Genomic DNA, 27,810 nt, shown 5'->3' with positions numbered 1-27,810 from the left:
GACCTCAGAGGTTGCTTCCCATGTTCTCCCACTCTAAAGGCCAGTACACAGTGGCTCCCTCGTGTACTCACATCCTCCTGTTAGCTCAGGGCCCTGGCAGAAAGACACTGCAAAGAAGCTGGCAGGCCCGCCACCCTGGGCTGTCAAATCCATGTCCCACCCACGGTACAGATAAGATTCCCCCTCTTCACTGGTACACTGGGCTCAGGGCTTCGTTTGTCCCCTCCTGCTCAGGTAAGCACAGTGAGGAGAAGCTGAGCAGTCTCTCCTGTTTCATATACTCCAACACATTAAAAGACAAGGGTAATTTCACAGTAAAAGGAAATGCGAGGGATCCAGAATAGCCAAAACAATCTTAAAAAAAAAAAAAGAAGAAAGTAGGAGAAAAAATACTTCCAGATTTCAAAAACAACCATATAAAGGTATAGTAAATAAGACACCTTGGTACTGGCCTAAGGATAGTCCTAGAGATAAATGGAATAGAACTGTTCAAAAATAAACCCTCACCCTTATGGTCAATTGATTTTGAACAAGGTGCAAGGATAATTCAAAGCAGAAAGAACAGCCTTTTCACCAACAGTGCTTGGACACCAGGACTCTACACACAAAAGAATGAAGTTAATTCCTACCTCACAAGATCCACAAAAAATAACTCAAAATGGATCAACAACCTAGATATAAGAGCAAAAGCTCTAAAATTCTTCGAAGAAAGCATAGAAGTAAATTTTCATGATCTCTGCTTAGGAAGTGGTTTCTTAGATATAACAACAAAAAGCACAAGCAACCAAAGAAAAAATAAATACACTGAAACTTCCACAACATTTAAAATTTTTGTGCTCAAAGGACACCATCAAGAAAGTGAAAAGACAACCCACAAAATGGGAGAAAATATCTATAAATATATATCTGATGTGGGATTGTATTCAGATAAGGAACTCTAACAATTTATTAATAAAAAGTAAAAACCTTATTGAAAAATGGGTGAATGATCAGGATAAACATTTCTCCAAAGAACATATACATACAAAAGGCCAATCAGCACATGAAAATATGATCAACATCATCAGTCATTAGGGAAATGCAAATCAAAACCACAATGAGATACCACTTCATACCCACTAGAATGGCCTTAATAAAAAAGACAAACAAAGCAGTGCTGGTGAGAATGTGGAGAAAATGGAACCCCCACTCACTGCTGGTGGGAATGTAAAATGTTGCAGCTGCTTTGGAAGACAGTTTGGCAGTTCCCCTAAAAGTTAAATATATGACCCAGCAATTTCACTTCTAACGCTGCTATGGATGTTTGTATAAAAGTTTATATGCATACCCAGAGAATTAAAAACATACATACAATTGTGAGCCACTGAGAGTAACCATGACAAGAATGCTTGTACGTCAAGAATGTTTGTATGTTTGTTCGTTGTTTATAATAAAAATATTTTAAAAATATATATATACACACACAAAATTCACACAATGTCCATAGCAGCGTCATTAATAACAGCCCCTAAGTGGAAACAATCCAAAATATTCATCAACTGTTGAATGAATTTCCATATAATATAATATTATTTAGTCATAAAAAGGAATGAAAAGTACTGATGCATACTATAACATGGAAGACCCTGAAAAACATTATGCTAAGTGAAAGAAGCCAGTTACAAAAGGGTACATATTTTATGACACTGTTTATATGAAATGTCCAGAACAGGCAAATCCATAGAGATAGAAAGTAGATTAGAGGTTGTCAGGGACTGGGGACAGGGAAAAAGGGGAGTGACTGCTAACGGGTATAGGGTTTCTTTTTTGGGGATGATGAAAATGTTCTAAAATGGAATGTGGTGATGGATGCACAACTCTGTGAACATACCAAAAACCACTGAATGGTACAATTTACACAGGAGGAAAATGATGATGACTTATTTTTTCCGGGAGGAAAGAGAATGGTAGCTGGTCACCTGCAAGTTCTTTATCTTTACTCACCAACACCTACAGCATTTACTGTAGACTTAATCATGAGTTGTGAACAAATGGTCTGAGCTTCTAGCCTGCAGCACACTTCCTTCTCTTTAAGTTGTGAGGGTGGAAGTAGCAGGTCCTCATATTAAGCTGCTTTAACTTGATGTTAAGCCACTCGTTCAAATCTGTCTAAATACCTAAGGGTGGGCCTCTTGGGGAAGCTTGGCTGAGGAACAAAAGGTAAAGCCTCCAGAGACACCCCCTAAGCTCCTGGTGGACAGGGCCTGAGGGTGTGAAGCCAGCCTCCAGCCCCTGTCCCCAACACTAGTCACAAAGTCCTCTTTTCCAGAAGAAAGGCTCCAGGCCTCTAACTCATCTCAGGCCAGGGGAGCCACAGACTATTCTTGTTTAGGCCCCGGAGCAGCAGGCAGCAGCCGGTCTCCCAGCCAGCTGCTTTCCTGTTCCCACTCCTTCCAGGTCTCCTCTGCTGGACCCCCTGCCTTCCCTAATCTCTATATGTTTAGAGGCCCCAGGGCTCAAGCCTAGACTCTCTTCTCTTTTTCATCTACAGTGTAGATTCCCACACTCACTCCCCAGGTAATCTCATCCAGTCGCCTGGCTTCAAACCATCCTTAGGCTGACCACTCCCAAATCTGACTTTCCAGTACCAGTCTGTCCCCAGAATTCCAGACCTGAACATCCAACTGCCCAGCGGACATCTCTGCCAGCTCAGGCACCCCAGACTCAGCATATCTAGGACAAAAGCTTGATTCTCCTCCCCACCGCCCCATCCCAAGCCTGCTCCCTCCCCCCACCCCCAGCCTCTCCAGCTCAGCCAATGGCACCTCCACCCTCTGGCTGCTCAGGCCATAACCCCTGGCATTAACCCCTCCCTTCCCTCACCCACAGTCCACAAACAACCCACTGGGGCAAATCTACTTATGGAATACATCCCGGCACGGCACCATCTCCCCTGCTACCGGCCCAGGCTGCAGCGGCCTTGCACTGGACTCAGGCGGCAGCCTCTTCCCTGGTCTCCCCACTCGAGCCCCCAGTGGTCCATTCTCCACTTAGCTGCCAGAGAGAGAGAGACAGAGAGAGGGTTTTACAAATGTAAGTTCGATTCTATCACGTCTTTGTTCAACACCACCCACCCCCCCAGGACTTCTTATTGCCAGCGTTCTTGTCACATTCAAAGTAAACTCCCAGCTCTGCACAGCCCACGAGCCCTGGGACATCATGCCTCGGGCCCCGCCGCTGCCCCACCGCACGGGCCTCCCCGCCACTTCCAGGGATGAGCAGCTTGCACCTCGCGCTGGGCGTCTCCTCTGCTCCATTGCTCTTCCCAAGTTCATCCCACAGCTCCTGCACTTCACCCTGGTCTCTGTGCACACGCCATCCCCCTCGGGAGGCCCTCCCTGACCACAGTGTCTAAAAGGGCACCCTGGTGCCCGACCCTCAGGCAGCTCTAGCCTTCCTCAGTGCCCTCGGCACCCCCTGCGGTGAAATGGCCTTTGTGAGTTCTGTGAGGTCACGACTCGGTCTTATTTGCTGACATGTTCACTGTACCTAGAAAGTTCCTGGAACACAGTGGGAGTCATAAATATTGCAGAATAAGTGAGTGGATGGATCCTTGTTTGCTTGACGAGGGGCTGGAGCTCAGAGAGGGCAAGGAGCTCAGTGAATCTGGGGCAGAAGCGGCCACACTGTCACCTCGGCTGCTCCCTTTCCTTTTCTTCCCACTCACCAGAGCCCCGGAGCCTGGTAGAGACCAGACCAAACCGTGCATCCCGGTCAGAAGGGAACTAAGACCAAGATGAAAACAAATAAAACATCACAGCAGCCCCAGCTGCCTTGAAAACTCAAGGCCCAGCTGAGAGGAACACCCCATCCACTCCCCACCCCAGCATCCTTGCACCTGCCGAGGCCCACCCTGGTGCCCTACCCTCTACCTAGCCCCTGGCCCGGACCCTCCCTCCCCTGGAGCCCCCACCCCACCGTGGCCTGGAGCCCTGTCCCCCAGCTTCCCTGTCCCCCACCCCTTGCCTGGCACAGGGGGAAGCAGGTCCAAGGCACTGGTGAGGGCACCATTCTCCGAACCTGGGCAGGACGCCCAGTGGCTCTCCAGTCCCACGCCCAATCCAAGATTTGCCCCTTTAACAGAGCCCAGTCAAGTGATTGGGAAGAGAAAAATGACAAACACGCAGGAGCTTAGGAAAGGGAAACTGGCCCCTCGCCGGGGCCGGGAGACGGACAATGGGGCACTGGTCTGTCTGCGGCGCAGGACGAGTCACAGACCAGCACTTAAAGCCCAGCACAGGCCCAGCCGACCCAGCACTCGCCCGGTGCCCCGGTTCTTGGCTTTCTCAGGGGAATGACACAGCCCCGTCTGGAACCCTGGCTCACGACAGGGGCCAGTCACAGGGTCGGGCTGGGGGCTGCAAAGTCCAGCTCAGAGCTGGTGCTCAAAGATGGCCTGGGAGGAAAGAGGAAACAGCACTGAGGGCAAACCTACCCAAGAAACGGAGGCATGCTCAAAACAACAAGAACAACAACTGGTCCAGCTCCCACAGGCTGCAGGCAGGGGCCCCACAGACCCAGGCACATCCTGCAGAAGTCCCTGGGAAAACGGGGGCTTCAGGGAGAGCAGCTGCCACGGGGAAGGGCACCAAGCGGGCTGACTTGGTCCCGAGACTCCTCCGAGTCCAGACCCTCAGACCACAGCACTCTGGGTCATGGAGCCTCTGTCAGCCCCGGCAGCCCCTCCATGATCCCTGCACCTCCCTGGGTGGAGCGTCCAGGATACTGCAAAATCCGACACTCCCTCTTTGGTTCAGGCACCCTGTGACCTCTTGAACACCTTAACCTTCCCTTGAGAGGAAACGAATGGGGCCTGCAAACTCAGAAATACATTCCCGAAGGCCCAGGACTCTAGAGGCCCATGCACTTTCCAGCTCACCCGCAGTATAGGGAGTTAACGTCTGCTAAGTGCCTCAAAGGCACCCAGGGGCCCGATGTACCTAGACGCCCAGGCCAGTGAGGAAACACGACCGCAGGCTTAACAGGTCAGGATGACTCCCATTCTGGACGCGGTGCCCGTCAGACCCTGTGGCTTTGGGTTGCGGTACTTCCTCTGCCCGCCACGAGCTCAACATCAACTGGCGTCAGCTACCTGGGGACCCCACGCTGTCATGGCCCAGCCACCAGCTTTGGAGAAATAAGCCAGCAGCACGGCCGCAAAGCAACCTCCTCCACAGGTAAAGCATCCCCTGGGTTCGAGGCACAGGCACCCACAAGGATGGGGCCTCCTCTGAGACATCCCCAGACCACTGGGTAGCAAGCACTGCCCTGAGTAGCCTCGGGTGAGGAGCCCAGGGGGTTCCGTACATCTCAGCTCTGAAGGCCCGAGGTCTCCCAGGGATGGCTCTTACCCAGAGACAGCATGACACTCTGGTTGCTATGGGGACAGCAGCCACCAATGCACCGAGGTCTCAGAAGCAAAAGAGGAATCAGGCTTGGTGGCGCCAGCTGGGCTCCAGGCTGACAACTGCTATCACCAAGCACAGGAGGCTGCAGTGCCTGGGCGTGGGCTGTGGGGCCGTGGCAGCTACTACTGTCTGCCCGTGGGCTGAGACCCCTACCCTCTCCATGCTGAGGCCTTCCCCAAGCTTCCTGGAGGGTGAGGACATCAGAACATGTGCTCCCACTGGTACAAGATCTAGCAGCTGGGATTCTGGCCTGACCCAGGGAGGTCACCGTACATCTCATGAGCGAGATGTGATGAACTGGCCATCTAACAGATCTAACCAATCCCCGGGCGATGTTGAAGCATGTTGAGAAGCACGAGGCACCAGAACATCTCCCACCGCCACAACTTGGGCCTCAATTACACCCCCCACCCCATCTTCTCACCTCCACCAAGCACAACACATGCACATCGCCTTTGTGTGGTTGGTTTCTTGGGTGATGAACTTCTTCTCCTCATTCAAATCCTTGGGTCCTCCCAAATGTAAGGTCTCAGACCAGAGTGAGTGACTGTGTGGGAGAAGGGGCAGACTCTGCGGGGAGTGGCTGGGATCAGGCCACCTAAAGTCCTGGTTCATTCTCATCATCTTGGGTGCTTGTTTAAAATGAAGATTCCCAGGCTCCACCGGCAGGCATTCAGATTCAGTGGGGCTGGGGCAGGGCCTGAGGTTCTACATGTGTCACAAGTACCCTGAGGGATTCAGATGCAGTGGTCTGCAGACCAGGCTCAGAGAACTCGAGGTCACAGACTGTCCCTTGCAGTACCCCCACCACCCCACTCCTGCTGTTGTTCCTTCTTGGCTGGTATTTTGAGAGAGGTGTCTGTCCCCACAACCTCCATTTCCTCTCTGCCCAGTCATTCTTTGGCCTCCAGCAATCTGGCTTTCAGCCTAGGATTCTGCAAAAAAATGTATGGTAAAGGTCACCAGTGACCTCTTCGTTGCCAACCCAGAGGACCCCCACGGTGACCTTGCTGACCAACCCCCCCCCCATCTCTGGTCACCACATCCTCACGAGGGCCTTCCCCTCACTCTGCCTGCGTTCTGGACAATCTCTACCCCTTGCCCACATTAATCTACCTGCTCCCCACCTGCACCTGAACTTCCACCTGCCTGGATACCCACAGGCCCCTCCCACGTAGAACCCCCAACTTCCCACACTGGCTTCTCAGAGCAGGTGCTGTGTGTCTCCTCCACACGGCCCTGAACCGCCTCGCCTGTCCAGCTGCCTGTGGCCTTGGTCCTAGGTGTCCCAACACAATCCTCCTCTGAGCTGGGTCCCCACTGTCTCACCTGGAAATTGCTGTAACCTTCATGCCATCATCCCTCCGCCCTGGCCGTGCTTCCGGTAGCCAGTGGTAACCCCTGCTGCCTTCAGAGTAAACTCATTCTAGAGCTTTCTGCCTTTCTGGCCACTCACCGTCCACTGTCAGCCACAGCCCTGGGCCCTGGGAGGGGTCTGAGAACACCACATGGTGGCACTTGGCCTGGCCTGGGCTCCGGGGCCGCCTCGGCCTACAACAGCTTCCCTCAGTTTCTCGGCACATGTCACCATGTGTCCTCCAGGGCCCATTCAAGCAGCCTCAGGGGCTTCCTAGGGGGCTTCCTTTCCTGCCCCTCAGGATGGGTCCCTCTCAGCCCCATGTGCCCTAGGCTCATTACACACATGCTCACATGTATCCACCCTGCCTGACCAGCAGCTCGAAGGAAGGCCCATGATGCACCACACCAGCACACAGCAACCTTGGAGTGAACTGTCCAACATAAGCTGATCTGTGCAGCCACTGCCCCACATGGCCCCTCAGTGTCCCTGTCCATGCAGGGGTCCACCTCTTACTCAGGTGTGGGGAGGTTAATGGAGTCCCACCAGGGCCCTTTTGGCACCTGCTCTCAGTTCTAAACAACAGAACCCCTTACTCTGGTTAAACAAGGGTCCGAGCAGGCCCTCCACTTACGTGCCTGGCACTGCATTTCAGCTCAGTCTGCACCCTTCCTGAGGATTATTTTTGTTTTTGTTTTACATTTTTCTCTTGTTTATCATTTATCACATAGCAAATCCTCCTGCCTGATTCTTTACCTTGTGTCAATGTATATTTGATTTCTTGTTCAGATTACGAGTAATTCTCGTGTAAATGTTGATTAAAGTTAAAAAAGATTAACCTCCCAACGCGTAGACTGGAATTCTCACAGGGTCTGATTGTAATTCAGCCCAATTTGTATTTGTCTGGACCCTCCAAGAGAAGGCACAAAGCTCTCCCCAAGAATCTGGGAGCCAGCTGGCTGCCCACAGTGAGGGGCCACCTACCTTGCTGTCCAGAGGCCAGGCCTGTGCAGTGACCCCACTAACGCTAGCTGTGGCCAGGGAAGCTGGGAGCAGGGGAGGCATGTGACCATGAATATGGTGGTAGAGGCTACCAAGGCAGGAGGATCTATAGGGAGGCCAGTCAGGGAAGGCTTCATGGAGGAGGTGAAAGAACAGGCTTGAAGGATACCAGAGGGGGTGGGCGATCCCAGGAAGAACTTTCCATGCTTGCCTGAGAGCCAAGCCTACCTGGTAACTTCCTCAGAGCTCCTGGCTCCTAACTGGACAACAGACTCCCAGGAGAGCTCTGAAACTAAGTGACCTATTTTGGGCTCTCTGGCCCCAGAGACCTAGAGGTGAGAGGGTAGAGGGAGAGGGAAGCAGCCTTGGAGAAAGCTGGCAGAGCCAGGGAAAGTCCAGCTGGGACTGGTTCTCACTGGGCACCCCATCCCCACGTCCTATCTCCATGTCCCTCATGCCCCATCCCAGCACCCCACCCGCATCCTCACACCCCATCACTGTGGGTACTGATGCAGGAAAAGACTGGAAAGGAACCCATCCAAAGGTGCTGCAGGTGAAAGGCCCAGAAATTCAAAGCAACAGGAAGCTCTTCCTGATTTTCTCTGCCTTCTCCTGAAAGAGCACTGGCTGTGACTTTTGTGCCTAAATCAAACTCCCTGTCTTGATTAAAAATGAATATACCCTTTAAGCCACTTCTGGAATGTAACATACAATAAACAATCAGAAATGTATATGAAGATGTTTAGGCAGCAAACGTGAACTAGAACACATTACTCAACCTCCAGAAGCTTGTTTCTCATCTTAAAGACGGGGCCTGGGACAGCCCCTCCCTCGTGAAGATCAGGTACCTGGCGACAGGAGAAAATCAATAAATGTTTGCTGTTATTATAATTAACAGCAAAACCAAGAAGCAAATGACCAATGATAAGATCATTATCATATGGCTGCAAACCATCAACTGCTAGAATATTTTCTTGGGAATTGCTTAAAATCACAGTGAAGTTATCATAAATGAAAAATATATATTAAAATATGATCCAAATTTTATGATAGTGACATAATGCATATCTTGTAAAAGGCTGGCAGGAAATGTAACAAAAGGTAATGGTGATTATAGCCATGTAGTAGGGTTCTTTACTCAATCGTTTAAACTTTCCTGCTGTTTCTTCTTTCCCCTAATCTGTGATGACTATGCGTTATTTGATAACCAGAAAACAATCAATATACGATGCAGACAGAGCAACACTGGTGAAAAACCAGGAATGAACTTAGCATTCTGCCCAGCCTTTTCTCTAGGAAGGCCCCACCCCCTACCCATGCCCGGGGCTGGGCCTGCTTGGCAAGACGACTTTCCCAGAGAAGTACTGATTTCCTTTGGTTCAAAGCGAAGGCCTGCCTGAATGTCAGGTCAGAGAATCTGCTCCATATTACCACCTTTCTGTGGCCCTGGGGGCTCCCAGACCCAGAGCCTGGCCCACCCGTGCATCTAAGCCTAGGCCCATAAATACAAAGATTGGAGCCACAGCCTAAGCTCAGGGAGCTGAGTCAGGTCAAGAGACACACCAGTAGCCATGTGGGAAGCAGCCAGCAGATGAGATGCTGGAAATCACAGGAGGCCGCCTGGCGTGAGACAGGGACAGGGGTAGGGTGGAGGGTGGGCAGGAGAGTAGGGGGTGTTGGAAAGGCCCGGGCTCCTGGCACTGGAGAGGCAGAATGAAGTGCACATTCCAGGGCCCGAGACAGCAGGGCCCGAGAAAGCCACCTGCTGTGGCTGGGTAATGTGTACATGAGGCCATGGTGTCAGAACAAGGGTGTCTCGTTGCCATGCTAAGGGGGCTGGGTTTATCCCCAAGGCAGTAGGGAGCCTTGAAAGGTTCCAAGTGGGGACAGCTGCTGATGGAACCCCCAAAAGTCAGTTGGGCTATGGGCGGAGGATAGACTGGAGGGGGCAAGATGGGAAGCCCAGACTGTAGTTAGGAGCTATCTGCAGCAATACAGGCAAGCCTTAACAGGAGCTCAGACCAAAATGGGGTTCAAACCGAGATGGAGAAGAGGAAGCAGATGCATTAAGGCAGCAGTATCAAAAGGACATGGTAACTTACTGGCCCTCTGAGAAGGCAGGCATCAGGGGTAAGCCTGATGGTGATCCATTCATAGTGACAGAGAAGAGGAGGAAGATTCTAGGCAGGAGGTTATGGGTCTGGACTTGCGGAGTTTGGCATGTCTTTGGGGTATCTGTTGCAAGATGTTTGGCAGACAGTTGCACATAAAGATCTGGGATCCAAGAGGGGTCTGGGCTGAGGACCTGTGTTGGCAGGAGCTCACTGTTGAAGTCACAGGACTCTCTTCCAGAGCATAGGAGACCAAGGGAAGGAGGAGAGGACAGACTCTGGGGAGCACAAGCATGTGTTAGGGTAAAGGATGAGCTCCCCAGAGGAATGGAAGAGGCAGGGAGAAAACGGAAATGGGGGTGTGGGGAGGGGGGAATTATCGATCACAGAGACCAAAGGAAGGAGAGGAGGGCTTCTAGAAGCTTCCATAAAGAGGCTATTATCAAGAATGACTCGGGAGGCCCTGGGCCTCTTCCGGAATGGTTTAGTAAGTGCCTGAAGGTGTGGGCTCCTACATGCGTGACTGGGGGGCTCCAGCGTGCAGAACGATGCTTGGCACTCAACAGATAAAGCCACTGAAGGAAGAAGGGCAGGGCGCAGGAACTGGCTGCATCGGACTCAGTGTCGCAGGTCCCCGAGCCCTCCAGTCCTGGACGGGAAATGTGCTTGGGGTGGCCAGGCTCTTGCCCCTGCCCAAGGGAATCCAGGAGTGGAGACATTTGCTCTGGAGAAGGGCGTGAGCCCCGGCGGGAGGAGAGAATGGGGCATCTGCTGAGAGACGGCGCCACCTAGTGGACAGGAGGCGCTCACGCCAGGCCTGGGACAGCCTGCCTCTGGGCGCCTTTCACGCTGGGGTCCAGGCCCACCTCCCTCTGCACTGGAACTAAGACTCCAGGACTTCTCTCACCGGGGTAGCACCTGAGCCTCCGACATCAACACGTCCGTCCGGCAGCATCAGCTGGGACAATACCCTACGTCTCCTGCAGGTGGGTTCTGCCGGTGCAGAGGTGAGAAATAAGAAATTTAGCACACGGATTTGGCTCCATGGCTCAAACATAAGCGCAGGGTCCTGCTCTCAGACTATACCCCCACAATGGGAGAGACTGAACTGAGTGCCGCTTTATTGTTTTTGTGTGTATCTTTCTGATGTCTTTAGACACAAAAAGAAAATAAAGTTATGCTGGTGAAATTCTTCTAAACATAGCCACTCCCTGTGCCTCTCCAATCTACAATCCACGGGGAGTTCTCCGGGTTTCTCACAGCATGTGTCTGCCAGGGCCTTGGCCGCCAGGTCAGAGCTGACTGCACCACACCCTGGCAGGAGAGAACCACGCCTGGCACCCCTCTCCTTAGCAACTCCTCCCTGGCTCCAGGTTCAGCTCAAGGAGCCCCCTTCCTGGAGAGGGAAGGATATGAGTCTGGCCCATGGCCCCATGGAGGCCCCACACCCAGCGGGACTGGGATTCCGAGACCCAGCCCGTCACGCCAGCACATCACACCTGCACAGCCCACGGCTCCCTACTGACTGCTCAGCAGTCCTGGGGCCAGGACGACAGCTAGGTGAGGTCACCCCAACCTGCCTGAACAAATCGCAGAGCTCATTCTTACTCTCAACCATTGGCTTAGCCAAGCAAGATTAGAGTTCTCTTAAAAATAGTTTTTTAGAAAAACTTCCCCTCATTACAAAATAATCACATGTGCAATGCTAAAATTTAGCTTTGCAAAAATGTGACTTGGGAAGTGAAAATTCTCTTTATAGTCCTACCTCCTCTAAAAACTTCTATTAACAGTTTGGTACATATTCTTTCAGCTTTTTTCCCCTACACATTTGTGGGTGTGTATATATTGTTTCCTCCTTTATACTGACCCACTGTTTCAAAACATATTTTGATTTTTTTTCCATAAAAGTTTCTATTAGAGCCATTTTACCACCACAGCTCAAATTCAGGTTAATGCAGGTACTCAAGACCAGGTGGGGAAGAAAGGGGGCACCCAGGGGCTCAGAAGCCTATGGGTTTCTGGTAGATGTTGTACAGGAGCCAGTCGAGTGGGCCCCGTGACGGAAACTCAGATTAGCCCTAAGGAGGGTAGGGATAGACCCCTGAACTCCTCCCCCTTGAAGGACGCCAGAACATCAGTATGTTCTGGAACAGGCTGCTGTGTCAGCGCAGGCAGCATGCCTGGGCACGTGCACCTGGGCAGGCACTGCATGGGGAGTGGCTGTCTGAGCCCTGGGCCACGGGGGTGCTCTATGGGGTTTCTGCTGAGTTGGATGCATGGGCTCGCCCACGCCTGGCACCAGCTCCCGTGACACCCAGAGAACGAGGGCTGCCTGGGGATTTAGGTCACCTGAAGACAAGTAGCCCTACATGCCAGGCTCGCTCGCCTCCTCACGACCCTCCTGGATGCGCAGACACACCCGTCTGAACTCTTCTTCTGGAAACTGCTCATGTCTGGACATGCCATGAGGATGCAAGATTTTACGGGCAATAATTCCAACTAAGCACAGAAAGATTAAAAATGGACAGCCTACAAGGCTACAGTGTCAGGATAAGTCCACTTGGAAGGCAGAGTTCTGAGAAGCTGCCAAGGAGCACAAGCAGCCCAGGAGGCCAAGTCTCGCTGGTCTCAGGCAGGAGGGCAGACAGTGAACACAGGTGGGGACTGGGGCTGCAGGCCTAAGCCCTGGGGCTTACAGCAACTGGCCGAGTGGACAAGAGCAGTGACTTACTGCTCCTGAACCGCAGAAGCAGTAAGGTATAAGCAGTAAGGTACAACTCCTGTGGGTATACAGAAACCTCTGGGGCTTTTGGGAATCCCTCCCAGCCATAGCCAGGCCCCACTGGCTTGTGCGGCCACATCCAGGCAAGCAGGGCTGGCGTGATCCTGGTGCACAGGGGTGGCCTCACTCCCCAGACCAGCATGGACGGCTCCATTCTCACACACAGGGACAATCCTGCTCCACTGTCCAGGGTGCTGGGTGGGCAGGGGCCAGGGCACTACAGAGGCCAAGAATGAGGAAATGCAGCAACCAGAGCCTCTGTAGTTACAAGGGGATCCCACTAAAAGGGATATGATACTTGCTTGACTGGGTCCCTGGCTTCCACTGGGGAAGGAGATAGACCGACTAGAGAGGCTCCAGGCTCTGTGCCTGGATGTGGCTGCCCTTGCATGGGTCTCAGCACATGGGACTTGATGCCATGGGTAGGAGGGAGCTATGGCCTCCTGTGTCTACTCTCTCTCTTTCTCTCATGGATCACCCATCTAAGAGGGCTGAGCCCCACTTTCTAAAGGAACTACAGCATGATGCCCCTGGCAGAGCTCGGCTGGCCATGCTGCCTGGCCCCTCACTCACCCTGGTCGATGGAGTGCTGGGGCAGCTGGCTGAGCTGGCTGCTGGCCACGCCCGCATAGGTGCGCAGGAACTCCTCTTCGCTGGCCGTCAGCTGCAAGGGTGAGAGAGCCACAGAGTGAGGGGCTGTGGCACTTCCTCCCCAGGAGCAATGCCTGCCCTGGAGTCCTGCCAGTTTGGTCCCTGATTGGTGCCTCCTCCTTTGCTCCAGGGCTCTCTTCCTGAGAACTGACCCCTCACCCCAGTGGCTGGAAGAACAGTCCATGCTAAGTTCAGGCAGAGTTTTAAAAGCCCTTGTTCCAGCATTGCCACACTCCTCACTGCCACACCCACTCCCCAAACCTGGTCCCCAGGGTCCAGAGGCCTTGCCACTCTGATCCAATGAGGTTGGATTTAGTTGCACACAGGACTAGCAGGAAGATACAGGGCCCAGCCTGGGGAGCTGATGGGCAATTGTGAGGAAGGCCCTGGACATCTGCTGCCCCTTGTTGGGTTCTCAGCACCTGTCCTGCCCAGCTGCCCCTCAGACACGAACCTGAGAGAGAAGATTCTTGGTGGCTGGGGGAGGAAGGCCAAGGCCTCTCGGCCCAAGCACAGCATGGGGGTGGGAAGACTTCTCAGCAGTGCCACAGAGCTGGACATGCTGACCTCGAGATGAGTGAGTGTCCTGGGCTTTGCTCCTGGTGGCCTGGATTGGCTGCACAGCCACCCACAGGCAGCAGCAGAGAGGCCACAGTCCCCCTGCCCTGCCCAGGTGAGTAGGAGTCCCTCCCTGGGGTCCTGTTGTTAGATATCCCAAAGGCACTTACATTTGACCCCATCTTCCTCAGCATGAGCAGGACTCGGACCTTCTGCTGAACATACATCTCCTCCGCGCTCTTCCCGGGAGCTCCTTCACGGTTCATCCCCTTGGCCCAGCTCTGGGGTTGCTGCGAGGAAAGGAACATTGGAGGGTCAGGTCAGGACAGGGCACCCCTAGATGCAGACACTTGCAGGATGACCCCACACCTCCCACCAGAGGCCAGAAGGCTTTGCGAGGATCCACCAGGCAGCTAGTGATACTTCGGAGTTTGTTTCTGACGGCTTGGGGCAGTTGCCTGTTTCTTCCATCACCCCTTGCCTGGCCAGCCAGACTGAGCAGGAGAAGGGCTGGCCTTTCTGCCACCTCTGTGTACAGAGCTGCCAGGCCAGGAGGACTGAGGGGACCTCTGATTCTACCTTCCAGTCACCCCCTTCCTAAGGCTCCTGCAAGCCACTTCTTCCAATTAAGGCATGTGATGCAAAAATCCCAAAGTGTCCAGGTTCTCACGGCAAGCAACTTCCACTGGAGCTAGTGTGACATGATCAGAGGCAGCTGGTTGGAGCTTTCAGCTCTAGAAACCATAAGATCAGGACCCAGCCCCCAAACACTGAGCAGCTCTCTCAGCAGAAGCCCTTGAAGCGTTCCAGAGGCTAGCTCTTGGGCTGGGCTCCAAGGAGTCCCTCGATGGGAGTGGCTGGCCTGGCTGCAGGCACAAACCACTAGCTCGCTGAGCTGCCCACACGGGCCCAGCCCACCTGTCAAAGGGTGGCTCCTGCAGCGGGTATCCAGGTGCACCAGGGACTGGTGCTCCGAAAGGCCCTAGGAGAGAAGTCCCGGAGTTTCTTCCCTCCAGGAGGAGCCTGAGCAAGGAGGCCCACATGGAGGGGTTTGGGTTACACACTTGCAACTCCTGGATGAGTCAGAAATAACGCAGCAGCTGGTGGGGGTGGAGCTCTACCAGCCCCGCTGCCAAGGAGCTGCACTTGGAGGCTCCTCACACCCATCTATCCTTCGGAAGCCTGCAAGCCCCGGACTAGCAGGCTCTCCCGGCCGGGCAGCTCTCCTCGCAAAGGGCAGATGCCAAAATGTGGAGCGCCCCACATGGCAGCAGCCCTGCGGGTACCTGTCAACTGCTCCCCATAAGCTAATGAGACCCTCTTCTGCAAATCCCCCAAAATAAACTAAAAAACTGGCAAGTTGGGGCTTAAGTTACAGCTGTGTGCTGAAGGTTGCCAGGTCATCCTGTGCTCTTCTGTCTGTTCCCCTTTCATCTCTACCTGGGCTCAGAAAAGGGTCCAATGAGCAACTGGCAACTGGGAAACAGGGGCCGCCCCCCAAAGAATGGTCTCTCATGGGAGGGTAGGGTGCACGCTGAGCTGTGGGCGAGCCTGACTTCCTGGCCCAGCAGATCTGGGAAGTTTGGTTTTAGCTGACTGATCCTCACCCCATTTCTCACCTCCTTTCATCCAGCCTGCCCAGCATGGATGTCTGGGGCTGCATGCCCTCTTTCACACATGCCCACGGCCCCCACCCTGGCCCTGGGCACAGATGGCGTGGCCAACGCTGGGAGCTGCCCTCTTCCCCCTCTCCCACGGCCTCCACCTTCTCCTGATCCCCCACTTCCTTTCTCATCCTTTTCTCTGTACAGTGACAGAAAAGTCTTATGACTAGAACAGATAAACGTCACAGTCCTTACCAGAGCCCCACCAGGCCTGCCTTCCTCTAGCTTGGCCGCTGCCCTCCCCTGCCCTGCCCTCCTGCCTTCCTGGCCCTCTCCCTGTCCATTTCCAGAACCAGAAGCCTCTGCACTGGGAGTTTCCCCAGCCTGGAACAGCCTCTTTCTAATCCTTCAGGCCCCAGTATGAAGACCACTTCCTCTCTGAAGTAGGTTCTGGGCTCCCCCTGTCAGTCTCACGGCTGACTCTTGGGAAGGATCTGGTTTGAGCGCCTGTGCACTGTCCCTCTCCCGCCTCTGGAAAGGCCGGTGTGCCTGCCTCACTCCTACCCTATTCCCCCAGAGCCTGGGCTGAACGGAAGATGGATATGGCCTGTGCCGACGCTGTCCCCTCCCGGCAACAGCTACATCAATTTAGGACCAAACATCATCACATTAAGAGACCAAAGTACCTAACCAGTATCTAACCAAAGTACCTAACCAGGCTCCCATAACCACATTTAGAAATTAACTTTTTCAAAGGACTCTGATTCCTGAGTAAGTGGTGTGCCTCGGACAGATGTATTATCCAAAGGACAAGTGAAAGGCTTCCTGAAGCCTTCTAGCTAGGGCTTGGGCATTCCAGGGGAAAAGCCCTTCAATTCTGGGTGGAAAAACAGCTAGTCTTTCACTGTTCCCATTTTGTGGAATGCTACGGACCGGCCACTAGGGGTCACCACACGCAAAGGAACCCGAATTGAGGGGGGCGCCCGCCCAGCTCCCAGCTGGCTGGTGGACGAGTGGTCCGAGCAGGTCCAGCAGAGCACGGACCTGCTTTGTCCCACTGTCACCTGCCACACCCCAGTCCTGGGCCAGGTCTCCAGGGCAAGCATCTGGGTCTGTTTTACAGTGCATCACGGCAGCACCTACGGGTCCTGGCATACAGTAGGCACTCAAGGCTGTTTCACACCACAGCATCTTCTAACCTGGGATCTATTTTAGAGCAGAATTCTGCTCTGTCCAACAATCCCTAGCCAGGAAATGCCTTCCCCCGGGCATCACACTGCACAGATCTGTGTCAAGCCCTTGTCCTCTGCCGTCCTATCTCCAGGGGCGCCCAAGACCTCACACTGTGGTTACTCGGGGAGCCTATGGGTGGCTTATGGTGTGCCGGCCTTGGGTCTGGGGTGCAGTCAGACGCCCAGGTGGGGGCTGGGGCCAGGTTACTCTCACCTCTACCCGCTTGCCTCGCAGAAACCATTCCTTAAACTGACTCTTCTTGCTTCAAGGAATACTTCTGGCCCTCCTAAAACTGGCTCTCTGCCATCCTTCTAGCTCTAGCTAAGAGTTGATTCCACCCTGTGCTTAACGGAGAGGATGTTCCCTGGGCTGGATCTAGGCCAGAATGGGGCCCTAGGCACAAGCCCCTGTCCTTCATGCTCCAAACCAAATAGACCAGAAACACGATGACCGGTTTATATAATTCCACCCTACACAGAACCTGCAGCAAGGGTATTATTAATAGGAAGAAAATTAATAATGGAAAAGAATCAATCATAATCAACACAAGCACCACAGACATTTCAGATGCTGGTGTGCTACAGGTCTTACTAAAGTATGTTTGGGGTGGCTGCCTGTCCATGCAAACCTGCTATTAAATTCTCACCCCAATTCCGATGAGCATGAGATTAACTACACTTGAGGATTCTTATTCTCCCCTTAGGGGTCAATAACTGGGCACCACTAGATGTGTTTAACTTACTTGAGCTCAAACTGCAAGTAATTTAGACACACTTATAATTCACCTGGGCCTTGGACATGAGCTCGTCATTGCTTCCAGATGATCCCCCAATCAATATCCCAGCCCCTAAAAAATGGCAGTGCTTCCATTCTACATCCTAAGAAAGTCCCTCAGTGTCAGCCATTCCAGGCTGAAACTATTCTCTCTCTTAAGACATAGCATTCTGCAAGGTGACTAGGGAGAGGCATAGATGGGCCAAAAAATGAAAAATGAGACAAGAGAAAGAGGCAAGTACCCACAGGCTGAGCAGCGTGGTCGGTGGCTGAACGGCCCGCCACAGAGCCCGTGTATCCTGTGAGACGTGGGCGCCATCCCAGGAAGTCCTGACAGCCCAGGGTAGATGCAATGATGAGACACAGGGGAGCAGGCATTCACTTCAGGCGTGCCACCCCCACCCCACATGCTTTCCTGTCGGCTCTGGGCCCAGGTCTCTGTTGGAGGGAAGGACCCAAGAAAGCAGCTCCCAACCACGGTGAAGGACCCACACAAAGTGACAAAAGGGCCCCTGTCGGTGCGAGAGGCCACGCGCGCCGGACCTCTGTGGGAGACGCAAGGTCATTTGTGGGAGGCAGCCTCAGACGCCACTCTCTGGCCAGCCTCTGGGTGGTCTCACCTCCACCAATATGGGCTTTCCAGCTTTTAAGTAATTTACCTCACTGTAGAAAAATAGGGAGGCGTTGCCGGAGGAAGGTGCAGAACCTGGCTGCTGAGCACAGCATGCAGCAGCAGCGGCTGCAGGCTCGGTGCCCGCGTGGGTCTCCATCTGAGAAAAGCCACCTGTTTGGGTGAACAGCTCTGAAAACTGGCCTCCCTCTGGCAGGCCCAAGTGGCCCCGAAGACAAACAGCCGCCTGTACTCGTTTTTATTTATAAACTTGAAGTTAATGTTACTCGAGCACCCACATTTATATAAATCCGAATATTCACTGATACCCAAGGAGACCCTGCACCTGCAGGGAGATCCCGAGCAACCTCAGCTGAGCCTGACAGCAGGAGAGCCCTGCAGGGTCACCTCTGCCCGGGGGTTGTGGGTCTCAGCACTTCATTTAAAAATAAATCGTGATACATTTTAAATGTTTACATGCTGTACAAGGTTTGCAGCTTACAAAAATTAGATGTAATATAATGGTATGATTCATAGAGTTTACATGTGATGCTAATTCAGAGTCTGCACCTGTCTTAGCCTAAAACAAACCAGGAGTACTCCAACCTTTACCATAAGAGCCCACACATCTGGGGAATGGGCATTCTTGGGGATGATGGGGAAAGGAAACCTGAGATGCGTCAACTCTGGGATAGCCCTTGGCATCCTGGGGGCACCCAGGGCCTCAAGACGCCCACCCCCCATCTATGGCCACATTAGCAGCCCTTTCCCTAGGGTCCTTACCTGCCTCTGGAAATTAACTTCAGGCACACAGGTGCTCAGCTGTGACACGGGCAGGGCTGTGGCCAGGGAGAAATAAGAAGGTGTCGTCCTGTGGGAATACAGAGGAGCAGTCACATGAGGAGCTGGGAGGGCCCCACAGCGGCCAGAGTCGAACCCAGAGCCCACGCCCCACGTGAGGATCCAGGACAGCTCATGGCAACAGGCCTGCCCTGGCCCAGAAATACCTGTGTGTCTGGCCAGCGCGGGGAACCTGCACCAACAGCTCTGCGGCAAGGTGCTGACTGCAGCTTTGCTCACCTGTCATTCCTGGCCAAAGCAGGTCACCACACCCCCACCTCCCCCGGGTTAGTCACTAGAGCTAATTGACAGCCTGCTGTCTGAAATATCAGGGACCAAAATGAATCACCCCAGGACACATGGCCAAGATCGCCTTCTACCCACCACTCAATGAGTAAGGCCCAGGTATGCCAGCATGCTGCTGCCTTGGGTCAGATGGTCATTCATATGTGTTTGTGTACTCAGTGAACAAGTGCAGCTGTCTGTGTAAATATAAACTAACACAGACATGCTACACACACACACATAACACAGCTACAGCTAATTTACAAGCCTACTCATCTGGCTACCTGTTTACTTGCCCCAATCACACCTCCTCCAGAAATCAATGTACATTGCCTTCTTTGCTTTGGCTTCCACCCCACCATCTCGTTATTTGGGCCACAGTTACAGCAGAAAGCACAGGGAGAGGCAGTTGGGGGCAGACAGGGAGTCTTGCCCCCACTCTGGCCCTCTCCAGCCTGCACCTCCCCTAGGGTACCAGGTTTAAAGGCTGACCCCCAGCTCTCAGCCCAGCAGGGAGGACAGAGTCAGAGGTAGGTCTTGGAATGTGCTTTTTAAATACTTGGCCTCGGGGGACTCTGGCTGGCGTTGGAGGGCTGCAGACAATATTTTGAGAAACCTCTTCTGAAAAGTCTTTTCCTCTGTCTTCAAAGACTTCCGCAAAGAAAGCGGCTCACTTACCCAAAGAGCTGAGGAAAATGTGTTTCCCAGATAAGGTGAGATTTTAAAACCCTCCACTCCTACCCCCACCCCCACACACACTAAAGGGAGACACTCTAAACCTCTGAGTCTCTGTTCTGTGGTCCCTTCAGCCAGAGGATGCTTTGGGAGCAGTCACCTATCATCACCATCTTCCCCCCCAAATCACCCCTACAGCAAGGGCCAGTTAGAGTGACTAATTGCTCTTTTTATTCTGTTCAATATCAAAGCACTGGAATACGGAGCAACCCTGGGGAATGTTCCACCCAAGTCCCTACATTCCTTCAAAAAGAGATGAAAAAAGCCAGCCTTCTCCTGCTTCTAAAGGGCTTCAGTTTCTTCACTGAGCAGGATAGCCAGTTATCTTCGGGGCTCAGACCTCCAAGAACCCGCCAGGAACTTCTGTATTACGACTTTAGGGGAAAAGCATGCTGTCATGCTCCTGATGGCAGGCACTCCAGGGACTCATAGCCCTCTATAACCCATCAGATCAATACTCCCAGTATAAAGAGGAAGAAACTTAGGCTCCCAAACCCGGGGGACCACAGGCCGGCTCCTGAAGTGGGATTCTGTTTCTAGTGCAGCCCAGCACTGAGCAATTGTGCGGCCTGAGCTGGGCCGCTCCCCTTCTCCCGCCTTTGTTTTGCCAGATGGTAAAAAGGAGATCACATTCTCTGTCACAGGGCCCCCCACTCAGTTTAGGGCTCTACTGTCATTGTGCTGAAATGCTTAATCCGTTTGAACAAGGGGCTCTGTACTGGGCCCCCAAGCTGTAGCTGGTCTGGAATAAGATAAGGACGCCAAGGCCTCTCTCAAACTACCCCAAGTAGACACTGCTTGGACTTTCCAGGGGTGCAAAGACTGAGCCAGGCCTGGGAGGAAGTGGTGCCGAGGCCGGCAGGACACTGAGCTTGCCTGTCAGAAGTCGACTGACCAGCTGAGGAAAGCATACTGCACCAGAAAGAGAAGAACCAATGATACATGTTGATGGCCCAAAAGAAATACCATGTGAAGCCACGACCACTTCCTGTGTGCCAGTCATGTGCCTGAGCCCAGGATAGAGTGGCCAAGGGAGGGTGTACACAAAATTTGGCGAGAGCAGAGAAGAGAGGGAGGTCACCAAAGGTACCAGGGAGAAGGCATGGGAGCTGGGTTTTGAAGGATGAATAGGAGTTCATGGGGCAGGGAGGAAGGGAAAAAGCATTGCTGTCACAGGAATCACACTTCAGAAGGCAAAGAAGGTCATTTATTCACTTAATAAACACCAGCTGAATGCCCATTATGTCTATTATATGCCAGGCCCTGTGCTGTGCATTGAGGATACACAGGTGAACAAAGCAGACCTGGTCCACATATGGGGAGGGTCCCCAGAGAGTGGGGGAGGTAGACATTAATTAATCATCCCCCAGGTAAATCTGTCCTCAGACATGTGATAAATGATATGGAAGGTGAGCACAAGGTGGCCTGAGAGCCACAGAGGGAGCCTCACCTGGCCCTGGGGGATAGGCAGCCTCCCCAGAGTTAGGATCTGAAGGATGAGGAAGAGTAGGGTTGGGTTCAGCTTCCATGCTTGGGGGTGGGGTGGGGGCGGGGGAAGCAGGACCACTTTGGTCTTTAAAGTGAATGAGATGAGGCATTTAGGCCACAGGGAGATGGCCAAGTTTGAGACACAATCAGTGTGGCTGCAGCCTGGAGAAGAGGCTGGAGCTGAATAGAGAGAGGGGAGCAAGGGAACACAGAAGAAGATGTTTCGCTGACCTAATGGGAGCACCCGGACTGGGGGTGCTGGAGAAGGATGGTGAGGGGTAGTAGGGCTTGGGGGCATCCTGACAGGTAGAATGGCAGGAGGGACATGTGAGAGCCTGGACAGCAGCTGTGGCTGTGAAGGGTAGGGGAGGCCCAGAGAGCAGGCTGGATGGCTAGGACTGGCTGGGGCTTAGAAAGCAGAGGAAGACACAGGCAGGAGGGCTTTCAGAAAAATTCTGCACTCTAGGGAGCATCTACAAAGGTTCTGGAGGCAGGATCAGAGAACATGGTGACCAGCCAGAGCTGGAAAACATCAAGGGCACTTCTGGAGGTCCCGAGGCCTGGAAGCCAGGGGAAGGGGGCCTTGGGATGAAGGAACGACAGGAGTAAAGGGGAGGATTAGTGAGGTGGGCTGCCCAGAAAGGAGGGCATGTCCTAGGATGCACAGCGCATTCAGGGGACAGATGGGGCCTGTGGCTGGGGCAGAAAGTACAGGAGAAAATGTTAGAGCCTGTTTTAAATGTTTCCATGCTAATGAAGGTCCCACCTGCCAAGTGGGAGCATCAAGCCCTGGTCAAGAGGCAACTGCAAGCCACCAAGAGGACAGGGGTCTTCTGAGGAGATGGATACTTGATAGGGAGAGGAGATGGGGAGGGCCCCCGGGGAAGGGGACCAGACGATGGATGGTTTCTCAGGCAGGCTCCTGAGTTCACTGAGCGCCTACCATGTCCCAGGAGATGTCAGAGAAAAAGCAGTCACAAGCCCTATGTGCATGCTAGTGAGGAGACAATGGATAATAATCAAAAGGTAATCAATAGGTAGATAATACAGCATGGAAGAAGGTGGCAGGTCTCTGGTAAACCAAGCAGGGTTAAGGGGAGCAGGAGGGTGGGGTGAAGAGGGCAACTTTCAATAGGATGTGGGGGGGGGGCTGGGACCCCCAGGGAACTCTGGAGCATGGACAGGGACCTATGTGGGAGCTGTCCAAACACAAAGGCTGCTGAGAAAAAGCGAGAAAACCCATCCATGTGCACAGGCAGAGCAAAGCAAAAGTGGGGGTCTGGCCTCCGTGAGATTCCCGATTTCGACTTGGCAAGGAGGGAAGCAACTGCAGGACTGTGAGCAGAGGCTAGGTGGGATCTGGTCTCACCGGGGCCACATGAGTGCCAAAATGGAGAGCGGCTATGGAGCACAAGGCCAGGCGGGGGTACCAGGTGGGAGAGGCTGGTGCTCTGGGTGAGGGAGGTGGCAGAAGGGGTGCGGGGAGGCTAGGCTTCGGACAGCTGTGTGGGTAGGCAGAGCCTCGCCAGTGGCCCCAGAGTGGGGTATGAGTGGGTGGGGGCAGGCAGTTCCCCAGGTTTTGAGGCTGAGCTACTGAAGGTCAGCATTCCCATCAACTGAGATGGGGCAGAGGTGGATGGAGCAGTTTGGGGGAAGGTAAGGTGTTGCATTTTGGACAGTTTAGAGCCCTTTCCATCTCCAAGTGCCAGTTTCCCCATCTGCCAAAAGGGGCTTGTGAGGTGCCTGCCTCAAGGGCTGACTGTGAAAATGAAATGAGGGCACATATCAAGCACTTACCTGTCTGGCACATAGTAAGCACTCCACAACAGTCATTACTATTGCTAATAGTTCAACTCAGAAGATGACACAGACAATGTAACTGATATTTTACATTACAGGATGGGGACGGGGGAGTGGTTGGTAAAGTTAAACACCAAGAAATGAAGGGTTTAAACATTAACTGCTTCCTTTCCTCCCCCTTTTCTTCCCTGTTCACCTAGCAGTGCCCAAGTGGCTCAAAGGAATGGCTGGGGTGAAGAGTGCCTGGGCGGGCTGACCCTCACTTGCTTGAAAGCAGGGCTTCTCAACCTTGGTGCTGCGGACATTTGGAAGTGGATGACTCTCTGTTGGGGGGTGGGGGGCATCCTGAGCACCGCCAGCTGTTGAGCAGCTCCTCTGTTTCAACCCACTAGACACGTGCAGCACCCCTCTAAATTGTCACAATCCCAAATCTTTCTAGGCATTGCCATGTGTCCCCTGCAGGGCAAAAGAAACCCCTAGTTGGGAACTGCTGCTTTAGAGAGACAGCTTGCACACATTTCTGGCTTACTGTTTGCCCAGTGCTGCTCTCAACTCATATATTAAGTCGCCCAGCCTTCACCACAAACCACCCTATGCGGTTTATGAGGGCACAGGGCACAGGGTGGTAGGATAACATGCCCATGCTTCCCCAGCCAGACTTTGCTGGGGTGGGACTCAAACCCAGGCCATGGGCTCTTAACATGATGCCACATGCTCTCTGGTGTCCAAGCAAATGCAGAGAACCAAGTTCCAGACCGGGACCGGGCCTGCTGGGAGTCACACCACGTGGCGCCGCGCCACAGCTGGGCCACCGGAGCACGTCCACAGCTCCCCTGCTGTAATTAAGCGGCAGCTCCCGTCCTCAGGCCTCACAGCAGCAGCCTTAATTAACACGCTCCATGCTGCAGCCTCCCCAGCCCAGCGCTGGCTCAGCGTCCAGAACGGGCTGCGCCAGAGTTCGGCTTGGCCTGGCAGGCCCCCTCACAGCGGCCCTGGAGAGTCAGGGGTTTTGCAAGATGCGGCAGGGAGCTCAAGGGACGAGCCTGAATACAAAGGGTGCCCCCAGGTCACCCATCCAATCCAAACCTGCTCCAAGCCTGCTCCAAGCCTGCTCCAAGCCTGCTCCAAGCTCCTTCCTGCTCTCCCGAGGCAGGCACCCTGGCAGAACAGTAATAATTATGTTGCTATTGGAGCATTTTCTGAGGGCATAGCGCCAGTAATGGTCAGTATGTGGTGCACTGTCTCATTTTACTCCTCGCAACAAGCCTGCAAGGTAGGAATTATTCCCATTTTATAGGTGAGTAGACTGAGGCCCAGAGAGGGGAAGTGGCCTGCCCAAGGTCACGAAGCTATTAAGGGCAGAACCTGGCTTTGAAGCCATGCTTTCCCTGCATGGTACCGGCCCACTCTGGCTCAGACACCAAAAGAGGCATTTTCACCATACTTAAATAAATGAAATCCACCTTATAGAAAGAAAGAAAGCCAGAGCCCCACACTACTACCAACTGAAGAACCAACAGAAGTGAAGATAAGGCAGCGTAACAGCTGGGGAAAGGGGGTGGCCTAGGCCATAAAGGCCATTACTGAGCAACTGGGAAAATTTTAATAGAGAGTATTTATTAGAGAATAATATTGTATCAATGTTACAGTTATTGAGTGTGATAATTATATTATTTTACATTGGAAAATATCCTTGTTCTTAAGAGATACAGGCTGAAGTATTTAAGGGTGAAGTATTTCAGTGCTTACAACTTCCTCTCAACTGACTGAGAAAAAAGTGTGTACAGAGAGGGAGGGAACAGCTGAGCAAATAAGGCAAAATATTAATAGTTGGTGTATCTAGGTAAATGGGTATCACAATACTATTCTTTCAGCTTTTCTGTAGATTTTAAATCAAAGCTTAAAGTTGGAAGATAATTAAAAAGCCATTTGGAAATGGTAATGCAAGGTAACAGGAAAAAGCCTGCAGTCCTCCCCACCACTGCAAAGGCCTGTTGATATGCAGCATCCTGTCTGTCCTATCGTGGGTCACCCCACTTAGCCACTGGTAGGCCACCCCGAGCTAGGTTAGCAAAAGAGTCCAGATGGACGGGCCTTCTCCTTGCTGGTGGCGGGTCTGCGGGGACAGGGGTGATCAGGCCCCTGACCTGCCTCTCAGCTTTAACCCTTCAACAAGTCACAGGCCAGGCTGCCGATCTCACTAGGTGCCCACGTCCCCTCTAATGAAGTCCAGTCGGTGGATGTTCTGGAAGCAGCAAAATACCCACCTGATGTGATTCAAAACAGCCCCCACGACAACCAGCGCCAGCCTGCCCTTGCCCCAAGCCCTGCTGTCCCAACCACCAGGGCAAAGACACAGGCACTGAGATGGGAGAAGAGTGCCTGCCAAGCCCTGCAGGGGTCCCTGGGTCTGCGCCCTCCATCCCTTGCCTGATGCTGGTGCCTGGATGACACCCCCTACTCCTACCAAGCAAGTCCCACAAGCCGTTCTCACTTCACAGACCTGCAGGCACGTTGCACAAACCATACTGCTCCAGAGCAGGCATCTCAGAGGAAACGGCAAAGCACAAACTTGCCTCAAGACAGCTTCTCCAAGGCCCAGCACAGGCCCAGCAGTCAGACCCAGCCCTGCATCACATCCCCTCCGTGGTGGTGGTCCTCAAGGTGGTTTTGTCCAACAGGGGACATGTGGCTATGTCTGGAGACATTTTTTGTTGTCATGACTGAGCGGCTGCTACTGGGCAGCGGCCAGGGATGCTGCTAAACATCCAACGATGCCAAAATCGCCCCATCCATGAAGAATACATACCCCAGAAGCCCATGGCGCCGAGGCTGAGAAACCCTGCTCCGGCCATCTCAAGGTCGCCTTAGGCACCAGGCTCCCTCCACATTTCTGAGCCTTTGTACATGTTATGCCTCCTGTCTGATGTGCCCTTCTCACTCTTATTTGCAAGAACAAGACCTGCTCATTCTTCTCTGCTAAGTCATTTCCTTGAGATGTGTGTCTTCACATCTGCCTAAATTTCCTCCATTTGCAGCACCACCCACGGTACTGCATCTGGGTGTCTGCCTGTCTGCTTCCACCACTCGGCTGAGAGTTCTCTGAGGGCAGACCACAGGGTGGTTTTAAGACCCAGGCAGCTTTATTCTCAGAGACATATTAAAATTCCCGACATCTCTCATCAAATATGATTTTCATATAATTCAGTAAGAGTAGAGGGAGCTGATCCTTTTTCTCGAGTTTCCAATGTTTTTGTGGGTTTGGAAAAGCTTTTAGGGTTCCAGGCTCTGTTTCTGATGGATATAACAACCAGACATGGCTAGGGTTCAATAAATGTTGGCGGAACGAATGAAAAGATGAGGAGCCAGAGATGGGTTCACTTGGGAACTCCCCAGCTTTAAGGTATCCTCCCCTGGGATAATTTTAAGACATCAAAGAATGTAAAGAGCCGGTGTGTATGTATTATATAACTGGATTGGTATAAGGCATCTGTTTAGAACTTCTGGTTCTTCTTGCCTGCTTGACAGCTCTTTCAATTCAGCCGAGAACAATGCCCACAGGAAAGGAATGTGGTACTTTTAGATGGTCCCTGCTGGCCACACCAGGACCTCCCCATCAGGACCTTCTCATCCCGGGTGAGGTCAGCAGGCCCCGTCCTTCTGACCAAGGAGCCAGGCAGTGGTTTTATCTCCACGCAGTAGGAGAATAAGGACAGAAGGGAAGAAAGGCACTTTCGGCCTAATTTTAAAACAGTTTCTTTTTTCTTCCCAGAGAACAGCTGGAGCTCTAAAAGCTGGCCAAGTCAGAGCCTGAAAGCCGAAGTCAGGAACCAGTGCGCCTACACAATCCGGCTGCGGATTTTCCTCTAATTCAATCCGACCCATGACCTTCAGCCTCCGGCAGGTTGCAGAGGATGGATGGTGCAGAATGCACAGCTCCCATCTATGCATAACTGAGTGTAAGGGCTAGAGCCCCACTCTCTCATGGGTGCAGCCCCCATCCTTGGCACAAGGACTGCCGGGTGGGCCGACCTTCCCCACAGGCTATGCACCTGGCAGGAAGCTTTGCAAGCAAGGGAGTCAAAAAAGCATGGGTGAGAAGTGGTGGCAGAAGGTCAGCTTTCCTACTAGTGACTTGGATTAACACCAGATGCGCCCTGGCATGCTAGTGAAGCCCCCCAAGGGAAAGCTCCATTTGCATTTCTGGCTCATCATTTTAGAGCCCAAGCTTAAGTCAACTTCAGGCTGGAAGGACCTGTTCCAAGACTAATAATCTAAAGGATGGGCCTGGCCGGGAGGCTTCACGGACCTTGGGTGGCCAACAGAGAATGAGGCCACAACAGAAACTTCAACCAATGGAAGCTGTCGACCCCACTGTCCACAGCTATGCCAACCACCCTGCCTTGGGGAGTCACAATTTAACATTTTAATTAAATAAGGACATCTACATGTTTTTGGTTTTATTTTAAAGAGGAAAGGGGGGGGTGACCTATGCTGTGCTGTTTATTTATTTTTTATTACTTCTTAATTTTT

General features: G+C 52.9%; 1 protein-coding gene across 4 annotated transcripts in view; it reads right to left on the bottom strand.

Moving 5' to 3' along the window:
• Positions 1–27,810, bottom strand: part of CTNNBIP1 (catenin beta interacting protein 1) — a 47,841-nt gene that overhangs the window by 4,768 nt on the left and 15,263 nt on the right. The window contains exons 1-4 of one of the 4 annotated variants that reach the window (XM_077151381.1): positions 19,137–19,176; positions 18,913–19,000; positions 14,079–14,198; positions 13,273–13,363 (exon numbers count right to left, since the gene is read on the bottom strand). In XM_077151381.1, the coding sequence (XP_077007496.1) occupies positions 13,273–13,363; positions 14,079–14,174 (187 nt within the window). In that variant the 5' untranslated portion in view covers positions 14,175–14,198; positions 18,913–19,000; positions 19,137–19,176. Of the gene's footprint in view, positions 1–13,272; positions 13,364–14,078; positions 14,199–14,826; positions 14,943–18,912; positions 19,001–19,136; positions 19,177–27,810 lie in introns of those variants that run through there. The other 3 variants (XM_077151383.1, XM_077151384.1, XM_077151382.1) reach the window with 3 other exon arrangements.

This window comes from Tamandua tetradactyla, chromosome 2 (genome assembly GCF_023851605.1).
Source record: "Tamandua tetradactyla isolate mTamTet1 chromosome 2, mTamTet1.pri, whole genome shotgun sequence".
Lineage (NCBI taxonomy): Eukaryota > Metazoa > Chordata > Mammalia > Pilosa > Myrmecophagidae > Tamandua > Tamandua tetradactyla.
The sequence above is the reverse complement of the archived record's forward strand: the minus strand, read 5'-3'. Positions and strand labels throughout refer to the sequence as shown.